The sequence below is a fragment of the Daldinia decipiens genome (genome assembly GCF_022478715.1).
Source record: "Daldinia decipiens strain CBS 113046 unplaced genomic scaffold F4813scaffold_54, whole genome shotgun sequence".
Classification (NCBI taxonomy): Eukaryota; Fungi; Ascomycota; class Sordariomycetes; order Xylariales; family Hypoxylaceae; genus Daldinia; species Daldinia decipiens.
Window position 1 is genome coordinate 113,512 of NW_026054597.1, and position 15,646 is coordinate 129,157.

At 48.5% G+C, this 15,646-nt stretch overlaps 7 protein-coding genes across 7 annotated transcripts; 3 read left to right on the forward strand and 4 right to left on the reverse strand.

Annotated features, from left to right (window-relative positions):
• The first annotated feature begins 160 nt into the window (after positions 1 to 160).
• On the forward strand, positions 161 to 1,229 carry F4813DRAFT_284021 (uncharacterized protein). The gene is made up of 2 exons (XM_049240520.1): positions 161 to 375; positions 512 to 1,229. Exons 1-2 carry the CDS (start codon positions 283 to 285, stop codon positions 935 to 937), a joined length of 519 nt encoding a protein of 172 aa, XP_049095018.1. The 5' UTR covers positions 161 to 282; the 3' UTR covers positions 938 to 1,229.
• A 46-nt stretch (positions 1,230 to 1,275) lies between these two features.
• F4813DRAFT_376074 (uncharacterized protein) lies at positions 1,276 to 2,498 on the reverse strand. The gene is made up of 2 exons (XM_049245080.1): positions 2,060 to 2,498; positions 1,276 to 1,952 (listed from the first exon to the last, which is right to left on the reverse strand). Exons 1-2 carry the CDS (start codon positions 2,111 to 2,113, stop codon positions 1,371 to 1,373), a joined length of 636 nt encoding a protein of 211 aa, XP_049095019.1. The 5' UTR covers positions 2,114 to 2,498; the 3' UTR covers positions 1,276 to 1,370.
• A 966-nt stretch (positions 2,499 to 3,464) lies between these two features.
• Positions 3,465 to 4,737, reverse strand: F4813DRAFT_383561 (uncharacterized protein; the record flags this gene model as incomplete). The annotated part of the gene is made up of 3 exons (XM_049245959.1): positions 3,465 to 4,089; positions 4,162 to 4,462; positions 4,533 to 4,737. 3 exons carry the CDS (start codon positions 4,735 to 4,737, stop codon positions 3,465 to 3,467), a joined length of 1,131 nt encoding a protein of 376 aa, XP_049095020.1.
• Positions 4,738 to 5,448: 711 nt separating this feature from the next.
• On the forward strand, positions 5,449 to 5,876 carry F4813DRAFT_284076 (uncharacterized protein). The gene has a single exon (XM_049240521.1). The coding sequence runs from the start codon at positions 5,581 to 5,583 to the stop codon at positions 5,797 to 5,799; it is 219 nt and encodes a 72-aa protein (XP_049095021.1). The 5' UTR covers positions 5,449 to 5,580; the 3' UTR covers positions 5,800 to 5,876.
• A 2,635-nt stretch (positions 5,877 to 8,511) lies between these two features.
• F4813DRAFT_376088 (uncharacterized protein) lies at positions 8,512 to 8,754 on the forward strand (the record flags this gene model as incomplete). The annotated part of the gene is made up of 1 exon (XM_049245081.1): positions 8,512 to 8,754. A coding segment is annotated over one exon (243 nt), but the record flags the coding sequence as incomplete, so codon positions are not given.
• Positions 8,755 to 10,232: 1,478 nt separating this feature from the next.
• F4813DRAFT_376091 (F-actin capping protein, beta subunit) lies at positions 10,233 to 12,196 on the reverse strand. Its single transcript, XM_049245082.1, has 3 exons — positions 11,958 to 12,196; positions 11,423 to 11,817; positions 10,233 to 11,082 (listed from the first exon to the last, which is right to left on the reverse strand). The coding sequence occupies exons 1-3, from the start codon at positions 12,131 to 12,133 to the stop codon at positions 10,691 to 10,693; spliced, it is 963 nt and encodes a 320-aa protein (XP_049095023.1). The 5' UTR covers positions 12,134 to 12,196; the 3' UTR covers positions 10,233 to 10,690.
• A 633-nt stretch (positions 12,197 to 12,829) lies between these two features.
• Positions 12,830 to 14,911, reverse strand: F4813DRAFT_284364 (uncharacterized protein). Its single transcript, XM_049240526.1, has 4 exons — positions 14,204 to 14,911; positions 13,864 to 14,151; positions 13,679 to 13,809; positions 12,830 to 13,631 (listed from the first exon to the last, which is right to left on the reverse strand). Exons 1-4 carry the CDS (start codon positions 14,478 to 14,480, stop codon positions 13,059 to 13,061), a joined length of 1,269 nt encoding a protein of 422 aa, XP_049095024.1. The 5' UTR covers positions 14,481 to 14,911; the 3' UTR covers positions 12,830 to 13,058.
• Positions 14,912 to 15,646: the final 735 nt, after the last annotated feature.

Here is a 15,646-nt window from a genome sequence, read left to right on the forward strand (position 1 = left end):
GACTACCTACCTAGGTACCTATGTACATAGCTCGTGATATCTTTCGTCATCCCAGACTCCACAAAGACTCAAGCAAATCCAAAATTCTTGCTCCTACATTGAACTGCCTAACCTTTCTGATATTCGTGAGGCAGACCTTGTAATTACGAGGCTATCTTTAGGCGAAGAGGCTGTTACCGAAGATAGGCAAATCTTTTATTCCATTCGAAGAGGATAGACCGCCTCCATAAGCTCGTTGCCAAGGACAGCATTCTCCGATCTATACACAACATATAACTAGACATGGCGCAAACCATCAAGAGCTCTGCGCACGTCGGCCCGTCTCCTCTAGGAGGCAAGCCCTTCGTATCGAAATGGTCTTCCCGATATAGAGGTGTATGTCACACCCCCCCTGAGAACCCGAGTCTAATACTATATACAACACGAACACGAACACCATATCAATACTCACGCATCTCCTATTCAACGCTAGATGTACTAAAGCCGAATACTAACACAGTACATACGTTAGGCTACAGTACAAGATCTCGAGCCTCCCGCAGCTCTCTCGCTAAACCCCTCGGACCCCGTCTCGCTCGCCCTAATCTCATCCTTCGAGCGCGACTACACGCACCTGACCATCGTAGACTCGGAGACTCGCGCGCTGCTAGGCTACGTCGCCATACCGGTGTTGCAGGCGCAGCTCGACACGGGCAAAGTAAAACCCGGGGACCCCATCTCCAAAGCCATGGCGCACTTCGAGCGCAAAGGCAAGAAGTACAAGGTCATCACGATGGCCACGCCGCTAGAGGAGCTCGAGGAGTTCTTCGAGGGCGGCGCGTCGGGCATCGGCCAGAAGCAGGAGTTTGCCGTTGTGACCGACGAGGATAGGAGGTTTGTCCTCGGCGTTGCCACGCGGAGTGACCTGGAGGAGTTCGTCAAGAGAAGACCGGCGTGACGGATGGATGAGCGAGTGGATGTAGCGCCTAGGAGTTAATCGACGTGATCTAGACGGAGTTCGATATTCGGAGGGTATGGCAAGTAATGGGTCAAGATCGGGCAATGGAGGGAAAGGCGCTATAGGAAGAAGGTGCTTTATCACGCTGGGCTCGGGATTGTTACAGAGCATTCCTTGCATTGAGGGATTCAACACCTCGTGCTAGTTATGCTATAGGGGCTCCGTTCAACATGAGATGGAGGCCACGTTCGAGCAAAGACAAAGTCGCAAATTGTACGTAATATGCTCCAGATTGCGAACCAACATGGAGAATCATGCCGTAATATAGACATTTCTATTTACCCCTTTAAATAGCACTCGCTCAAGTAGCTCGCCCCAGCTCACGGCTAGATGGAGAACGCCTCACACCCGAGGAACTCCAGGATGCAACACACTACTCGGGAACCCAGTCGTACACCATCTTAAAGTTGACAAACGTGCCGTTCTTCGCCACGACCACATTCCGCACATACCTCCTCTCGCCACCCACGTTCTGGAACCCCCAGACCTGCAGCGCCGTCCACCCCGCATCCAGACTCTCGACATGATTCAACATGTGCGTCTCGCCCAGCGGCCCGCCCTTCTCGCCCTCGCCCTCGAGCCAATCCCTCGCCGCGAAATCATCCTGCACGACGCCGGTCCTGCGCGCCTCGCCGTCGGGCCCCACGTGCGCGGCCAGGTCCTCGGGGCCGACCCAGCGGGTGCGCCCGCGCACGCGGCCGAACAGCCAGTCGCTGTGCTCGCGGAACTCGTTGTCCAGACACCGGTTCTCGGCGGTGCCCTTGACGCCGGCGGTCGCGACCTGCTGGATGTCGATGCGGGTGACGAGCTCGGCGCTGGTGTTGGGGGGCGTCGCGGGGCCTTGGTACTGCTTCGTCTCGAGGGTTACGGTGGCGGCGCCGATGGCTTTGCGCACGAGCCAGCTTACGCCTTGGAGGGAGAGGGCGGGGTCGACGGAGTCGGAGAGGGTTTTGTTCTGTACGAGGAGGGAGTTAGTGCAAGGACGGACGTTCCGAACGGGAGAGGGGAATGGTTCGGGACGGTGGTAGTGGTAGTGGTAGTGGTAATAGTAGATTTGCCTACCAGAACCCACTTCCCGTTCAGATCGCCAATTGTCTTGGATGCCGGGGCCGCCATAGCGTTTGATTGTCTTAGAGGGCTGTGTCTAGGACTAAAGAATAAAAAATAAAAAAAAAGTCCAAGAGGAGCTTGTGTATATAAAGCTAGCTAGATAGGCTAGGCGGGATAGCTTGTACGATGTCGAAGCTTAAAAATGGGATTGAAGGTATCGCAACCAAGAACAAGAAGAAACGGAAACAAATAGCTCACGTTCTACGCCCTGACTAATTAAACAATTAAATCAATCCCAAGTCGATCGATCGTCTAGGATGTATGTATGTATGTATGTATGTATGTATGTATGTATGTATGTCTATGTATCTGGCAGCGATCATATGCTTCTGCAGCATCAACTCAATCGTGGGACGATCCGAGGCATGACGCACTCCAAGGTACAACAAGCCTGCGTCTGAGGGTTTGAGGGATAAGCGGCCGTTCTGTGGAGGGGCCGATTTGCCTGATTTGGTTATGCGAAGCTACTAGGTTACCTATGTAGGTATGTATGTACTGTACCTCTTCTCTATGCGGGGCACGCTAATATACATACCTAGGTAGGTACCTAGGTAGGTATAAGCGGGCTTGGGATGGAAAGGAAGCCACTATCGACAGCGGCGTCTTGGAAATGTTATTCTAGTGAGGTAGGTATACGGTAAGTACATCATCCGATGTGGCTTACATCGGAACGGAGATGTTGAAATTGCACTTTTAATATCTTCTGGTTCGGATCATGTATTCACTAGCCGATCTCCGGCTGCGAGAGTATGTAGGTGGCGCGTAAATGTATGCTATGACTTAGACTTATACTGTAACCAACGAGGAAGAATAGACGCTCTGGCTGCGCGGCTTGGAACGTTACTTGCTCGCGTACAAGATCTCCATATTACATGGAAGTCAATAGCATTGCTTAGAACTAAGCCTCTAATGTGTTCTTATTAGAATGAATTAGGTCCCGGCTCTAAGTACGGTTAAAAACCCCCATACGCCTAGGACTTTTATACACGGACATGATGATTTGTTGACGAAAGGGAACGCAGGAGGAAAAAAGGGATATCCTATTCATACAATACAATTGCGTCGCCTGTCTTCTGCTCCTGTACACCGAAAAAAAAAGTTTGTTTTTTGAGACGACAGCCTACCATCGCCTGCAATTCCAAATCCGTCGTCGACCCGTTATCATGGAGTCATCACTGGCAACCAGATTTTCCCCTTCCCAGGCTTGGAAGGATTTGGGATCGCCATAGCCGTTTGGCCGCTTATGCATGCTCGCCTTTAAAAGGCGAGTGGATAATGTCTTGGGGGGTTGGGGGTTGGGGGTTAGGGGGGTATGTAAAGTTATATTCTTGAGCTTCTCCTGTTAAGGTTGCTCAAATCACGGCCACCACTTCATCTTCTTGTAGCTCTCAATCACCTCCTCCACTAGTTCCTTCGTGATAACTGGGTGTTTGTACTGGAATCCAACTACGGCCTCTAGTCGGCTACCGTCCATGCTGAGGTCCGTATCCTTCAGCAGCTCCTTTTCCATAAAGGGAGTCAGCGGGCCCGGTCTCGTTATCCCAGCATCGGCAAGAAGGTCTGCCCAAGGTCCCAGAACATCGTCGTTGACATCATCCACAACACTGTCCATGTTGAGACGGGCGAGGTTACTTAGAAGCTGGCCCTGGAATCCAGTCTCGATACCGAACACCTGGGCAATGATTTCGGCGATCGTACCCTGTTTTGTCGTTCCTTTGTCTACCACATTGAATGTCGGCGTCGGGCCCATGCTCTTCACATCCCAATTGGCCTTGCCAGCGTTGTACCAGGCGGCAACCGACCATAGAGCTCGTGTAACATCGTCAATATGTGCCGTGTTTGTGTACAGGTCCTTGGTCCATAAGAATTTCATGTCCTCGCCCATCGCTTGGTAGACGCGCGCCATGCACAATGCCGTCGCCACCCATTGAGATGCATACGGGCCGTAAACATGGGGTAAGCGTACGATAACGAGATTTAACCTGTACAGGAAAAGAGCCCTATAGTTAGATTCGACCGCCCTCTCGGAAAAACTGAAGAGTGTGCCGACTTACCCTTCGATCTTGGCGAGTTCCTCCTCCGCCTGCAGTTTGAATACGGCAATCTTGCTCCAAGGCTTGAGCTTGTCCGTCTCTTTACTCGGCGCCGAATTCGCCTTGTATACCATACCCGTGCTCAATTCTACGAAGCATTTCACTCCTCTCTTCGCCGCCTCTTTACCAACTGCTAACGACAGACCTAGAGACCGTACTTTGTATACTTCATCTTCCTGGGAATATCTCGTCTCGCCGCCGCAGTTGAAAACATAATCCCATTGTTTGCCTTCGGGCCGGTCAAATATCCGCGCCAAAGCTTCTACACGGGATATTCATAATTAGTACGGCCCAAAGGGAGAAAAAGTTTAACGAAGCTTGTTAAGACCTACGTTCTTTACTTGCGTCTGCTTGTATGAATCTGTCTGAGGAGCATGCAGTCTCAAACTCAGGCGCAAGCCAGGCGAGCTGCGGTAATACCTTATCTACCAAGCGAATTTCGGATGCGAGATCGTTCTCGTGTATATACCGGGCTAAGAACCGTCCAATATAACCAAGCCCGCCGATGATGAGTACCGACGGCTTCTCTGAGGCCATTGTGTGCGCTATTGCAACCCGATAGGTTGCGGTGTATTAGAGGGAAGAAGGAAACGGGGAGAACGGATTCGAGGCGCAACACGGACGCGGGGCTACAGACGACTTTTTATTTTTATTTTTTTTTTCTTCCGAGGGGCCGCGATCGTGAAGAAGTAAAATGACGGACAAGGCTATTGTTGGGAAAAAGTTCCCGGTCTTGGAGACTTCAAGAGCTGAACTCGAACAAGCTACAAAGCACCGACACTGCTGTTATGTATTGTACTAAAGACCCAAGGGAATGCCTGTCTGTATTGTCAAGGTGGAGCAAGGGGCTATCCGTCCAACTCCGTCGAAGGTTGTGTCAGCTGCCCGAAGCTAGTAATATTGGTTCATTTCGCGGTTTAGGGGGGTGAGGGCGGATCCAGTCCAAGCGAGCAGACCAGCCCTATATAGACGGAACAGAGCTAATAGGCAGATAGGCCGCAGAAGGAATCAAGATTACTTTTACTGCTTCGATACTTTGATATCTAGTGCAACCCCAACTTGTCGAGAACAGATAGAGGGAGGAGAAAGAAAATTTAAAATGTGTCGTATGTGCAATGTGACGCAGGGGAGGCTTGGATTATTATGTACGTATGAGATATCTGCAGAGAACAAATTGTAGCATGTTTAGGTCAAATGTACATACATACATACATATATATACATACATGCATACCTAACCTACATGATGTGAACAGAAAAAAAAAAAAAAAAAAAAAAAAAAAGCAAGAGAAAATCAATATGTAACGTACTGTAGATCGGTACGCATGGAAAGGCCGCCACCGCCGGCAGCCCAGGTTTGGGCTGGTATGGATATGGTTTATGGGTATGGTCGATGGAGCATCAGGAGAAGCTGTGGAGTCCCAGCAGGTTGCTCCTTGTGGTTCATTTATGCACCAAGTGATTGCGGTAACCGCTAAAAGAGTACCTTGGCTGCAACCCCCTTGTCTTCTCAAAGATGGACCACTTGGGGGCTCGGGCTCAGGCTTGCAGGCTTGCAGGCTTGGGGTTGGGCTTCTGGCTTGGGAAGGCTTGGTTTAGGTACCTTACGTATGTCAGCAAGCAGTCGAGCAGCAGCGAACAGAGACAGAAAACGGAACGAACCGCATGAACCTACCTTCTCATTAAAGATTAGAAAATGCAGAAACCTGATATGAATGTTTACAGTACATTAGTTAGTTCAACGCATGGGGTGGCGTACGAGGTTGTATGTACCAATTCACTCTACCTACATACCTATACACTACGTACATAACGTTGCAGATGGGATGGGATGGGATGGATGGTCATGGCCACCGCCTCGCAACGCACGTAGTGGACAATTATAGCAATTATGCGATGCAACTCAAAGGGTGTCAAAGATGTTCGGTGTTGATATGATATTATTAACGGATGAGACTATACATGTATGTCTTGGATTATCTTACTTTGTAGGAGAAGAGGCGAGAACGAAATGGTAATAAGAAATGAGGAACGAGGGAATGTTTAACTAGGTTAATACCCAGGTTAGGGTTTAGGTATTTCATCATCAACTACATGTACGCAGTCTTGTACATTTGATGTTTAAGACGAGGTCTTTGCCTGGAAATAGGGATAGAGAAGAGAAGGTGCGCTAATGAAATACGCTACTACGTTAGCGTATCGTAGAGACATGGGAAGCAAACTTTATCAATTGCCTATGAGGTAGTTACCCTGTTACCTCACCTAAGGTACATACCTACATATATTAAGTACACCCCTTTCTGGTTAGATAGCACCCAGCCAGCTGAGGCAAAAATGGACACTACCTCACCTGCTAACCACAGTACCACCACTACTTCGTAATACCAGGTTACTAAACTTGAAACACATACAATATCTGATATCGAGCACAGTACCCAGATATTAATGCATTCGCGATCGGTACATATATAACACTAGTGACAGAAACTTCGGCTGTTACTACCTACATACCTATACATACATGCCTACATACATTAGGTACCTAGGCTAGGCACTCTTCAATCTCGATTCGGTCTTGATTTCACTTCATACCTACCGACCCGAGGTAAAGGTAGTAGGTTACTACTAGGTCTCGATGACGCCACGGCCGATAGTTGGGTTCCATTCTCGCGGACATAGTCCCCGATACGCATGAGCATTGTGGAATCTTGTCGTGGAGATGGTCGATGATTCGGTCTTAGACGTATATAATACTCACATATATTGCACATTATTGCGCACGCATTTCCGACAAGTCCTAAGACTAAAATACAGATCACCACCACTGGCACCAGTCGTTCCGTAGTCCAGACCTCAATAGACCTAGTTCCATACAGCGTCAAACGGCCGACATTCAGGCATCTCGGGTCACCTGCCCACTCCCACGACAGGGACAGCTTCGGTATCGCATCTTTTTTGTCGACGCGGTTACAGGGCGTACGCTATATTTACACTATATTCATACCTGCCAACCTAGCAGTCATGGCAGCCCAGGTGGTAGAAGAGGCTCTTACGGAGAAAACCTCGTCTGATGTACGGCCAAGAAGTCTCCATATCATCACCTGAACATCAAACGTCCCCGGACTTTTAGGATCGTCTGTATCAGATAGTCCCTGTATTCCGTACTTGAACAGATGCATCCACGGCGCGGATACATAGCTCATAATGACACCACCCCGGCAGGGCTCATAAGCACTACATACTGAGCCAATACTGGCCAATACTGGGACCCGAAAAGATTCCCAGGTTTGTTCTAGCAGAGTACCGAAACCGTGCTGCTGTGTAAGCCCAGAGATAGTGTATGTAATATCCCTTCCCAGCCAATCGTAAATTCTCCTCGGCTGGCTGGCTGATGCAGCGAATTATTCCCTGAAATGATACATACATACCTACCTATGTAATTGATATGAAAACCCCGTGCGCCATCCGCCCAGCCCAGCAAGCCCAAGCAAGCCCTAGCTGCAGGTCTACGAATCTTTAGAAACAAGGGGCTTGCCTATATCAAGGCATCTATTCTATTCCGACCTGCCGACGTTTACCAGGGGAAGCCAGCCTCTGACATCCGTGCTCAGCGAACCCCCTATTAGAAATATCCCGGAAACCCTCCTCCCCTCCCCTCCCCTCAAAATCGCCCTGCCAGCCGAGCGAATCCTACGTGGGCTGGGCAGAGATACGAAAGCGGAGCATCCTTCTAGAAACATTCCATGCAGTGCACATCATCTTCCCACGGGCTGACGGGGCGTAAACGTCGACCAACAACAACCATCCTGTTTGCTCTGCGCTCTGTGCTCCTCAGGTGTCCTCGTAGGTCTTGGGCCTTGGCGAAGCGTGCTGACATGGACTCGCGACGTTGTGTATGTACATACATACCTACATACCTAGGTTAGGTACCTACCTACGTATCAAATATCAAATCTCAGACCATATACGAAAGTGCCGACGTGCAGCGGGAGGAGGGGAGAAGGACAACAACGCGCGCAAGGTTAGGTCAGGCTAGGCTGGCCTAGGACTTCGCTCGTACACTTCATACATAGACCATAGACGTGGACTACAATTTCCGAAGCGCGCAGAGAAGAGGCAGAGCAGACTCGATAATACAACTACTGCACCGGATACCCTCCCCGGCCGGCCGCGTGGACATAGGATGATCATGATACATAGGCAGGCAGGATAATAATTCTCACGTCTTCCGAGTCTCCTCTAGTGTAAGTCTACGTAGAGTCGCATCACAAATCCTGTCCTGTCCTGTCCTGTCCTGTCCTGTCCTGTCCTGTCCTGTCCTGTCCTGTCCTGTCCTGTCCTGTCTTGTCCTGTCTTGTTTTGTCCTTTTCCACTCTAGGTAAGTATGATGTTATGTATGTATGTATTATTCGACATATTGGCGCGGCTACCTCTCGTCCGCCGAACCTAGCAAACATCCACCTCACTACTAGGCAAGGCAAGGCAAGGAAAGGCCCAACTTGGGTATCTAATTCGGCGGGACGGGGCGAGAATACATACCTTACAAGGTACTAGTTGCACTGGTATTCTATCGCAGACTTTTACCTGCATGTTCCCGAGTCTAGATCTACCACCTAAATATAATCATACACTACATATTTCTAATTACCTCCAACCCCAATCCCCAATGCTGGCATATGCCTGCTAAAATTTTAAAATTTTTTATTTCATCTTTTTACGGGGTCCTTACCGCGCAGATCGACCTCCCCTTTCTAATGACGCTATGTATTTTAGATAGTTGGATCGTCTTGGAACTATGTATGTATTATTAGTATTATTATTATTATTATTATTATTATTATTATTATGTACAGTGGAGGTAGTATAGCGGTCTAGAAAGAAGGAAGGAAACAAAATGTTCTACACGGGTTCTATTTCGTATGTACAATACAATACATACACTACCTATGTAATCCAAGACCTGAACCTCTCTAATGTGTCGGCCACGCGACACGACGGCTCCATCCGTCCCAATACATACCTACCTACATACTGTACCTTACATACGACGTACATAGAAGAAAACCCGAATCATTCCATCTGCGATCTGGATTCCTTCTGGAAGCAGAGATCATCGGCTAGAAGAAACGCGTCCAGCCTGTTTCTCCTTGCCCCCCCCCCCTTCCCCTTTCCCCCTTTTTTATTTTTTATTGTCTAAGGGGGTATGTAACGCGAACGGCAGCAGGCGACGCACATGTATGAAGTATGTAGTGTATACAGAAACGTGGTCATGTTCCATTGCATCCCGTCGTTCCCTTCCCAATTAATGCTTCCATCAAGGGGTAAGGAATGCGAAGCGACGCGAATAAAAAATAAAATAAAATACCCAAAATACCAAAATTATTCTCGATCCTCCCCCTCCACCCCCCTATTTACCATCCGCCTACATACATCCAGAGTCGTAGTAACCAATGTTGTAATGTTGTATCTGCAACGGTCGCGACGCGAACTGGCCGGGTTAGATAGATACCTCTATGCAAGTCATTGATTTGATCATTCGTTTAATTCGGCAATAGTAACGTACCCAGTCCCACCCGTCCAGCCCAGCCCAGCCCAGTCTAATATCGCGAAAACAAAAAAAAAAAAAAAAAAAAAAGAGAAGGAAACCATGGACGCGGCGTCGACTTGCGTCGTCCTTGAAACAATGAGTCCAAGACGGAAGAGTCTTCTTCCACAACTTCGAACTTGACCGGTCACCACGCTTCCATTCCCGGCCCCCTCTTATCTTAGACACGCATATACTCATCTAACTTACATACGTACATACGTACATACGTACATACCAAACTTTGCCTTACTCTTGTTCGTTTTCCATGTTTGTCCGATTCGACTGCGATGCTACTGCATGTACGTCTCCCGCAGCCGGAATTACATCCGGAGCACGTAAGGGGGTTTAGCTGGGTCACTCTCGTTCTCGAATTCGCTGTCTCACTCGAAACAGGAAGGCCCATAAGTTCGTGCATCACCAATCATCGAACATCGAGAAGTCTGGACTCGGGAAACGAGATTTAATTACGTATCGTCCGATCTCATAGTATAATAATAAAATGCTTATGCCGAACGAGATATTATTATCTAGGTACTCCGCGCTGAAGCCTGAAGCCGGAACGGATCGTACGATCGAAGAAAGATCTTGCGGGGACCTTGGATCTCTCAAACTAAAAACTGTTGGGGGGAGATTATGCCCAGACAAAGCCTCACGTCTAATCTAAGATGTTTCCCCTGGACCATACACGAACTTACCAAGTTTCAGACTGTCAGACATATTTTCCGAGACCCTGCGACTGGTCATCATTCCGATCTGCTGCTGCCGTGCAACTATTCGTCATCGCTGTCATACTCATCGTCCGAGACTCCCGTAGCTAAAAATCACGCCTGGACGTAGTAAACCTTTCCGTATCATCATATCTTAGAAGTGTCATCTTAATCATTCGATGTCACCCGTCACCCGTCATCGCATCATGCTTCCGACGAGCTCCTTATGAGCTTCTCTGTCCTTTGCACCCTGGCTCAAGCTTCCTACGCTCCTCAAGTCGCCAACCACGTCCTTGGCCTTTCCGAAGTAGACCTCCTGCAGCAGGTTTCGCATCTTGAGCTCCATATCCTCTACGAGCTTCCCGATATTGGCAATCTGCTGCTCCTCGCTCTCCGCCGGCAGTTCGATCTCGATCTGGCGGGTCATGTTGCCTGAGAGATCCATGTCTCCGAGGCTGTTCGAATTGGTAGACAGCGATAGGATGACGGTGGATGTTAGGTTATATTGGGTGAAACGAGCTCGATCGATCGCCTCGAAGACATGAATCGAGTCCCAAGCACCCTCACTAGCGCTGCCTGGTCTGGCCTCTGATACGGGTACAATGTATTAGCCGCGGAGATCACATATTCGAGGTAGGTGAGGAAGTATATATATCACCGACAATTATGTCGGCTGTCTTCCCGTAGTCGGCTCGTGCTAGCTTCGAGGTCTCAGATGTGAAATGCAAGATCTGTAACCTCCGAGTCTGAGCCTGGTTATGTTACTCCTCCTTTTCGCTTATTCTTAGACCCAACGTCTTAGAATCCGGGGTAACTCAAAGCACTTCTCGTATCTGTCATGTATAGAGCCAATAGCATAAGGGAGCATGAACCCTAGGCACATGCTCCACGGATAGAAGAATAATGAAAATTCACAAGCCAAACTTACCCTTCTTCAAAAGCACAACGCCCGCGAAGCCGTCGTCGAGGTTCCAGAAGTATACGCTACTGACACCGCCCTCGTAGTAGAGGTCTCGGTAGAGGTCGAAGGCTTCGTTGGCGCGAACCTCCATCTTGCGAACCTTCTCGGACGGTAAGCTGGCGGCAGAAGCAGCACCGCTTTCGAGCGGCGGGTCGAACTCGTTGCTCCATGGCGAGCGGTAGCTGTCACCGTCACGGTTGTAGTCGCATAGAAGGTAGTCACGGCCGGTCTGTTTACACCGCCGGATCGAGAGGGGCTGGTCGACGGAGGAGAGCAGGTCCTCAGTTAGGTCGGGTGCCAGGTGGATCAGGGAGTTTAGGTGTGCGGTCGTATGCTTGGGGTTGAGACGTCGGAGAAGGTCGCTGGTGTAGTAGAGAACGTTAGCATTAATCATACGTATATGCATATATGTATTATAGATATATGTCTCCTGCTATACGGATTGGGTAGAGAGAATAAGGCAGCGAGGGGAGAGCGAGAGCGAGAGCAGGGGAATGCATACAGAGCCGAGTCAAACGGGTCGGCCATGGTGACTCTTAAAGGACTCGTGATTCTGTTTGCGGTTTCTTCGAAGGGCTCTACGACGTAATAATTCCAGAGGTAATCCAGACAACCTAAGAGAGTGTAGGGAGTAGTGATTGAGATAGATATTCTTCTAAGATGTTGGAGGGGGAACATTTGAAAGTCGGCTGCAGTTGGCGTTTCAATCGATGGTGGGGTTCGGCCGAAAAGTGGGTCGTTTCCTTACACGGTAAGTACCTCAAGTAGGGGGAGCTGTACGGATTATGTTAGCTGCAAGTTGGAAAAGGAATAAGCTAAAAGGAATAAGCTCCAAAGAGCTTCAGCTACGTACATGTATCTTTTACAATTATCTTTCACATTGCTTCGGAAACACAACTATCAAGGTAGCTTTCAAGGTAGCTTTCAAGAACAATAAGCATAATATTAACAAGTAAATAAATGCCTAGGCAATTCGCATGGCGTTCGGAGGACCTTCCCATATAAGTTCTAAGTCCATATAGGACATCTTCCTCTTGGGTCTTAGTTTTGTAGTCTTCGGATCCTAATTTTAAAAATTCCTTGTTTACAGTCTGGCTTATCGCCTTTCATGGCGAGTTTCGGATGACTTTTATCAATGCTAACCATATATAGATCCAACTCTTAAAAGTCAATCTATAATAACTACCTATGTACGTAGGTGCTACTTATACCGTACTGACTGACTACTATAGGCATACCAACTACATCTTTCGAGTAGACTAATCTAATAATACCTATTTGTCTTATTAAGTCTACCTGACTCACCACTGTAGACTCCCAGGTGCCCACGATTCTCAACTTTTCTCCTGCTATTCTAACTTCGCCCAAAGCTTTAATCCACTCCAGCTAGTACAGCTTATACAACTTGATTTTTGTTTCATACTCTGAACATACAAAAACAGCCACCCCGCAAAAAGGATGCAGGGTATAATAGATTGCTCCCTAAACGCCGAGCAGAAAGGACAAGGCTCTCTGGCAAAGCACAAGTGACAGGAATATATACTCGTCGAACTTAAGGTAACTTGCAACACGTAGAATAAGTATAGCGCATCGATATAATCACCTACTGGATCTCGTGATCGCAGATTAAGCAGTGAAGGGGTTCTATCCACGACTTGTCTCCACCCGTGACGCTCCCTCGGAGATCTGTGATTTCGAGGACCGGTGGACTTAGGTCACTTTGTATTACGCCCTCGAACAATCCTTCATATGGCTTCGCTGCCGCCTGGTCGTTCAATTCTGACTTACGGGGTCGCCCTCTTTGCTTGGGCTTAGAGGCCGCGACGGAGACACTCGCACTTTCGGCTTTGATGGCCGGGAGGGCGTTTTCGACGTCGGCAAGTTTTATCGTTTGTTGCTGCTCTTCGGGCTTCACGTCGATCGATTGCTCGGCCGTTTGTGCCGCACCCGTCTCGCTGGGACTTAGTGGCCGTTTAGCCGCCTCGCCAGCTTCCTCCTCCTTCACCGGTGTGGATTTATGTGGTTTATCGGTTCCTAGGCGCTTGTACGTCTTCAAAAGTGCTTCGTGAATCAGACACTCATCATGAAGCCATTTTTTGCATTCCTCGCTCGAGCAGCCAAACAGCCTTTTGTCCGGGTTTTCGGGACGATTGCATTTGCAGCGCAGCTCTGCAGACTATTTCTTGTTAGTTGACGAAAGAGGAGAAAATGAGCCGGACTTACAGAGAGCTCCATACTACGGACGTCAAAAGCCTGGCGCCAGTAGAGTGCAGGCTGAACTTCGTCCTCGTTCGTCTCGTCCCATTGATTAACGGTTGCTGCAGCGGTAACACTGACTACGTTGATCACATCCACTATGCTCTGTTAGGAGTGAGTTATAATAGACTTGGAAACGTGTTAAGCCTTACTGTGATTGGACGCGATCAGCTCATTTGCGCCATGATACCACTGTCGTCCCTGTATGAGTTTCTTCCCGTCTTGCGTGCCCACCGGCAACTCATCCGGCCAGTACATCCAATACACGCGCGCATATACATGATGCTCATCAGCCGCTCGAATTTCCAAGATTCTTGCTACCCAATCGTCGTCTGACTTCTTCCTAGGCTGTAGGGTTTCACCCGTATTTTTCTGGCGCTCGATCGTCGAACTGTTGGCAACGAATATGAAACCCTCGCTCCAGTATTTGACACCATTCACTAGATATCCTTGAGTATAACGTGCGAGATACGAACAGTTTGAGGCACTTACGGACGAAACTATTATACCGCGTCATATCCATCCATTTCTGATATGGTTGAACTTGATAATGCCGGTCCATGGTATTATTGTGATCCTTAAACTTGCCCATAGGCGAGAAGGGGGACGCCTGAAGCAATATCTTGGGTTGAGGATGGTCTTCGGACTCTTGCCGTCTACGCTTCGCCTTCTTTTCCTTCTCGTTTGGGTCGGGATGGATAACGCTAAAAGGGCATTCTGCCTGGCTCTCCTCTGGCTCTGGGCGCGGGCGTTTACGAGCGGTCGCCATTATCGCGAATCTTGAATGGTAACTTATTTATATATAAGGTGGTTGGATGTGCAAACGGAGGCTATATAATACGAAACCGATGGCTGGTAAGGGGATCGATTGCGGTCAGAAAAGGAAAAAAATCTTATCTTCCGCGTAACCAATATAAATATCTAACCAAAAAAAAAAAAGTGTGGCGGGAAGCTATTAAACGAGTGCGGGCGCGTATCCAACAATATCGAAGCTGACCCTATGCCTATGTGTATCGAGGACGAAGCTCGCGACGTTGGATGAGATTCGATAGCGATGCGATTGAGAAATCGTAAGCCGGAAACGGATGTGGCGGGGAAGGGGGGAAATATTTGGTAGCTTGGCGCGTCTCTCAATTAACTTGTCGAGATCCTACTCTACACCGTGTTACAATGCGCCGGGGGCCGAATCATAACATAGCTGTTCCAATGGCGAGACGAGAGCTCCGGGACGTGGATACTATGACAAAGGAGTACGCAGTAGAGTCTAGACACCTCGAGAACAGATGCCGGCTCGGGCCTGAGATGGACAAGTAGCTGTTAGTTACCTAACCTTAGAACAGGGGAAAGGGATAAGAATAATAATATAGGTAGTCATATAGGTGATTGTCAGTAATAAGTTGATTTCTTACGTGTACCTAGGTATCGTAATAGCGCGATTCGCGTTCCGATTGAACCACCACCACCTAAGCAGCACTGCCAGCTCGAATTTGCGCTTCGAATTGTGTTTTGATTTTGGGGAAGACGAAGAGGAGAAACGGGAAGCAAGTGGAGGTCCAAGTTCAAAGCCTAGAAAGCTAGGTACATGTACATAGGTGTCCTAAGCCTAGTTTGGTATAGTCTACCGCATCGTACATGTACTTACCGTATCTAGCAACCAATAAGCCCAAAGCATTGGCTACAGATATTCGGTGGGTAATGTCGATCAGATTTCCATCACCCGATTCACGAGGTAAAGTATCTCGAGTTTTGAAAGTTGCTGTTTTGTTTTGTAGCAAGGAGGCAGTTATTCAAGTCTAACAACTTCAGTATTGCCTGCTAAATTTATGTAGCTACACTGTTGAGATCTAGGGGCCAAGGAGTGTTATATTAGCGTTGAGCGTTGGCTGTTGGCTGTAATAGGCTACAACACGTAATGGTATTGGCCGGTTTCTGCGT

What these genes read in the sequence shown, in the direction of transcription:
- F4813DRAFT_284021 (XM_049240520.1), top strand. Translation starts at nt 283, where the DNA reads ATGGCGCAAACCATCAAGAGCTCTGCGCACGTCGGCCCGTCTCCTCTA. An exon ending in GGTCTTCCCGATATAGAGGT is followed by an intron (nt 376 to 511) that starts GTATGTCACACC and finishes TACATACGTTAG; the next exon opens with GCTACAGTACAAGATCTCGA.
- F4813DRAFT_376074 (XM_049245080.1), bottom strand. Translation starts at nt 2,113, where the DNA reads ATGGCGGCCCCGGCATCCAAGACAATTGGCGATCTGAACGGGAAGTGG. An exon ending in TGAACGGGAAGTGGGTTCTG is followed by an intron (nt 1,953 to 2,059) that starts GTAGGCAAATCT and finishes CTCCTCGTACAG; the next exon opens with AACAAAACCCTCTCCGACTC.
- F4813DRAFT_284076 (XM_049240521.1), top strand. Translation starts at nt 5,581, where the DNA reads ATGGGTATGGTCGATGGAGCATCAGGAGAAGCTGTGGAGTCCCAGCAG.
- F4813DRAFT_376091 (XM_049245082.1), bottom strand. Translation starts at nt 12,133, where the DNA reads ATGTTCCCCCTCCAACATCTTAGAAGAATATCTATCTCAATCACTACT. An exon ending in GACCCGTTTGACTCGGCTCT is followed by an intron (nt 11,818 to 11,957) that starts GTATGCATTCCC and finishes CTACTACACCAG; the next exon opens with CGACCTTCTCCGACGTCTCA. An exon ending in CGTTGTGCTTTTGAAGAAGG is followed by an intron (nt 11,083 to 11,422) that starts GTAAGTTTGGCT and finishes TACCCGTATCAG; the next exon opens with AGGCCAGACCAGGCAGCGCT.
- F4813DRAFT_284364 (XM_049240526.1), bottom strand. Translation starts at nt 14,480, where the DNA reads ATGGCGACCGCTCGTAAACGCCCGCGCCCAGAGCCAGAGGAGAGCCAG. An exon ending in GCGGTATAATAGTTTCGTCC is followed by an intron (nt 14,152 to 14,203) that starts GTAAGTGCCTCA and finishes AAGGATATCTAG; the next exon opens with TGAATGGTGTCAAATACTGG. An exon ending in TCCGTAGTATGGAGCTCTCT is followed by an intron (nt 13,632 to 13,678) that starts GTAAGTCCGGCT and finishes AACAAGAAATAG; the next exon opens with TCTGCAGAGCTGCGCTGCAA.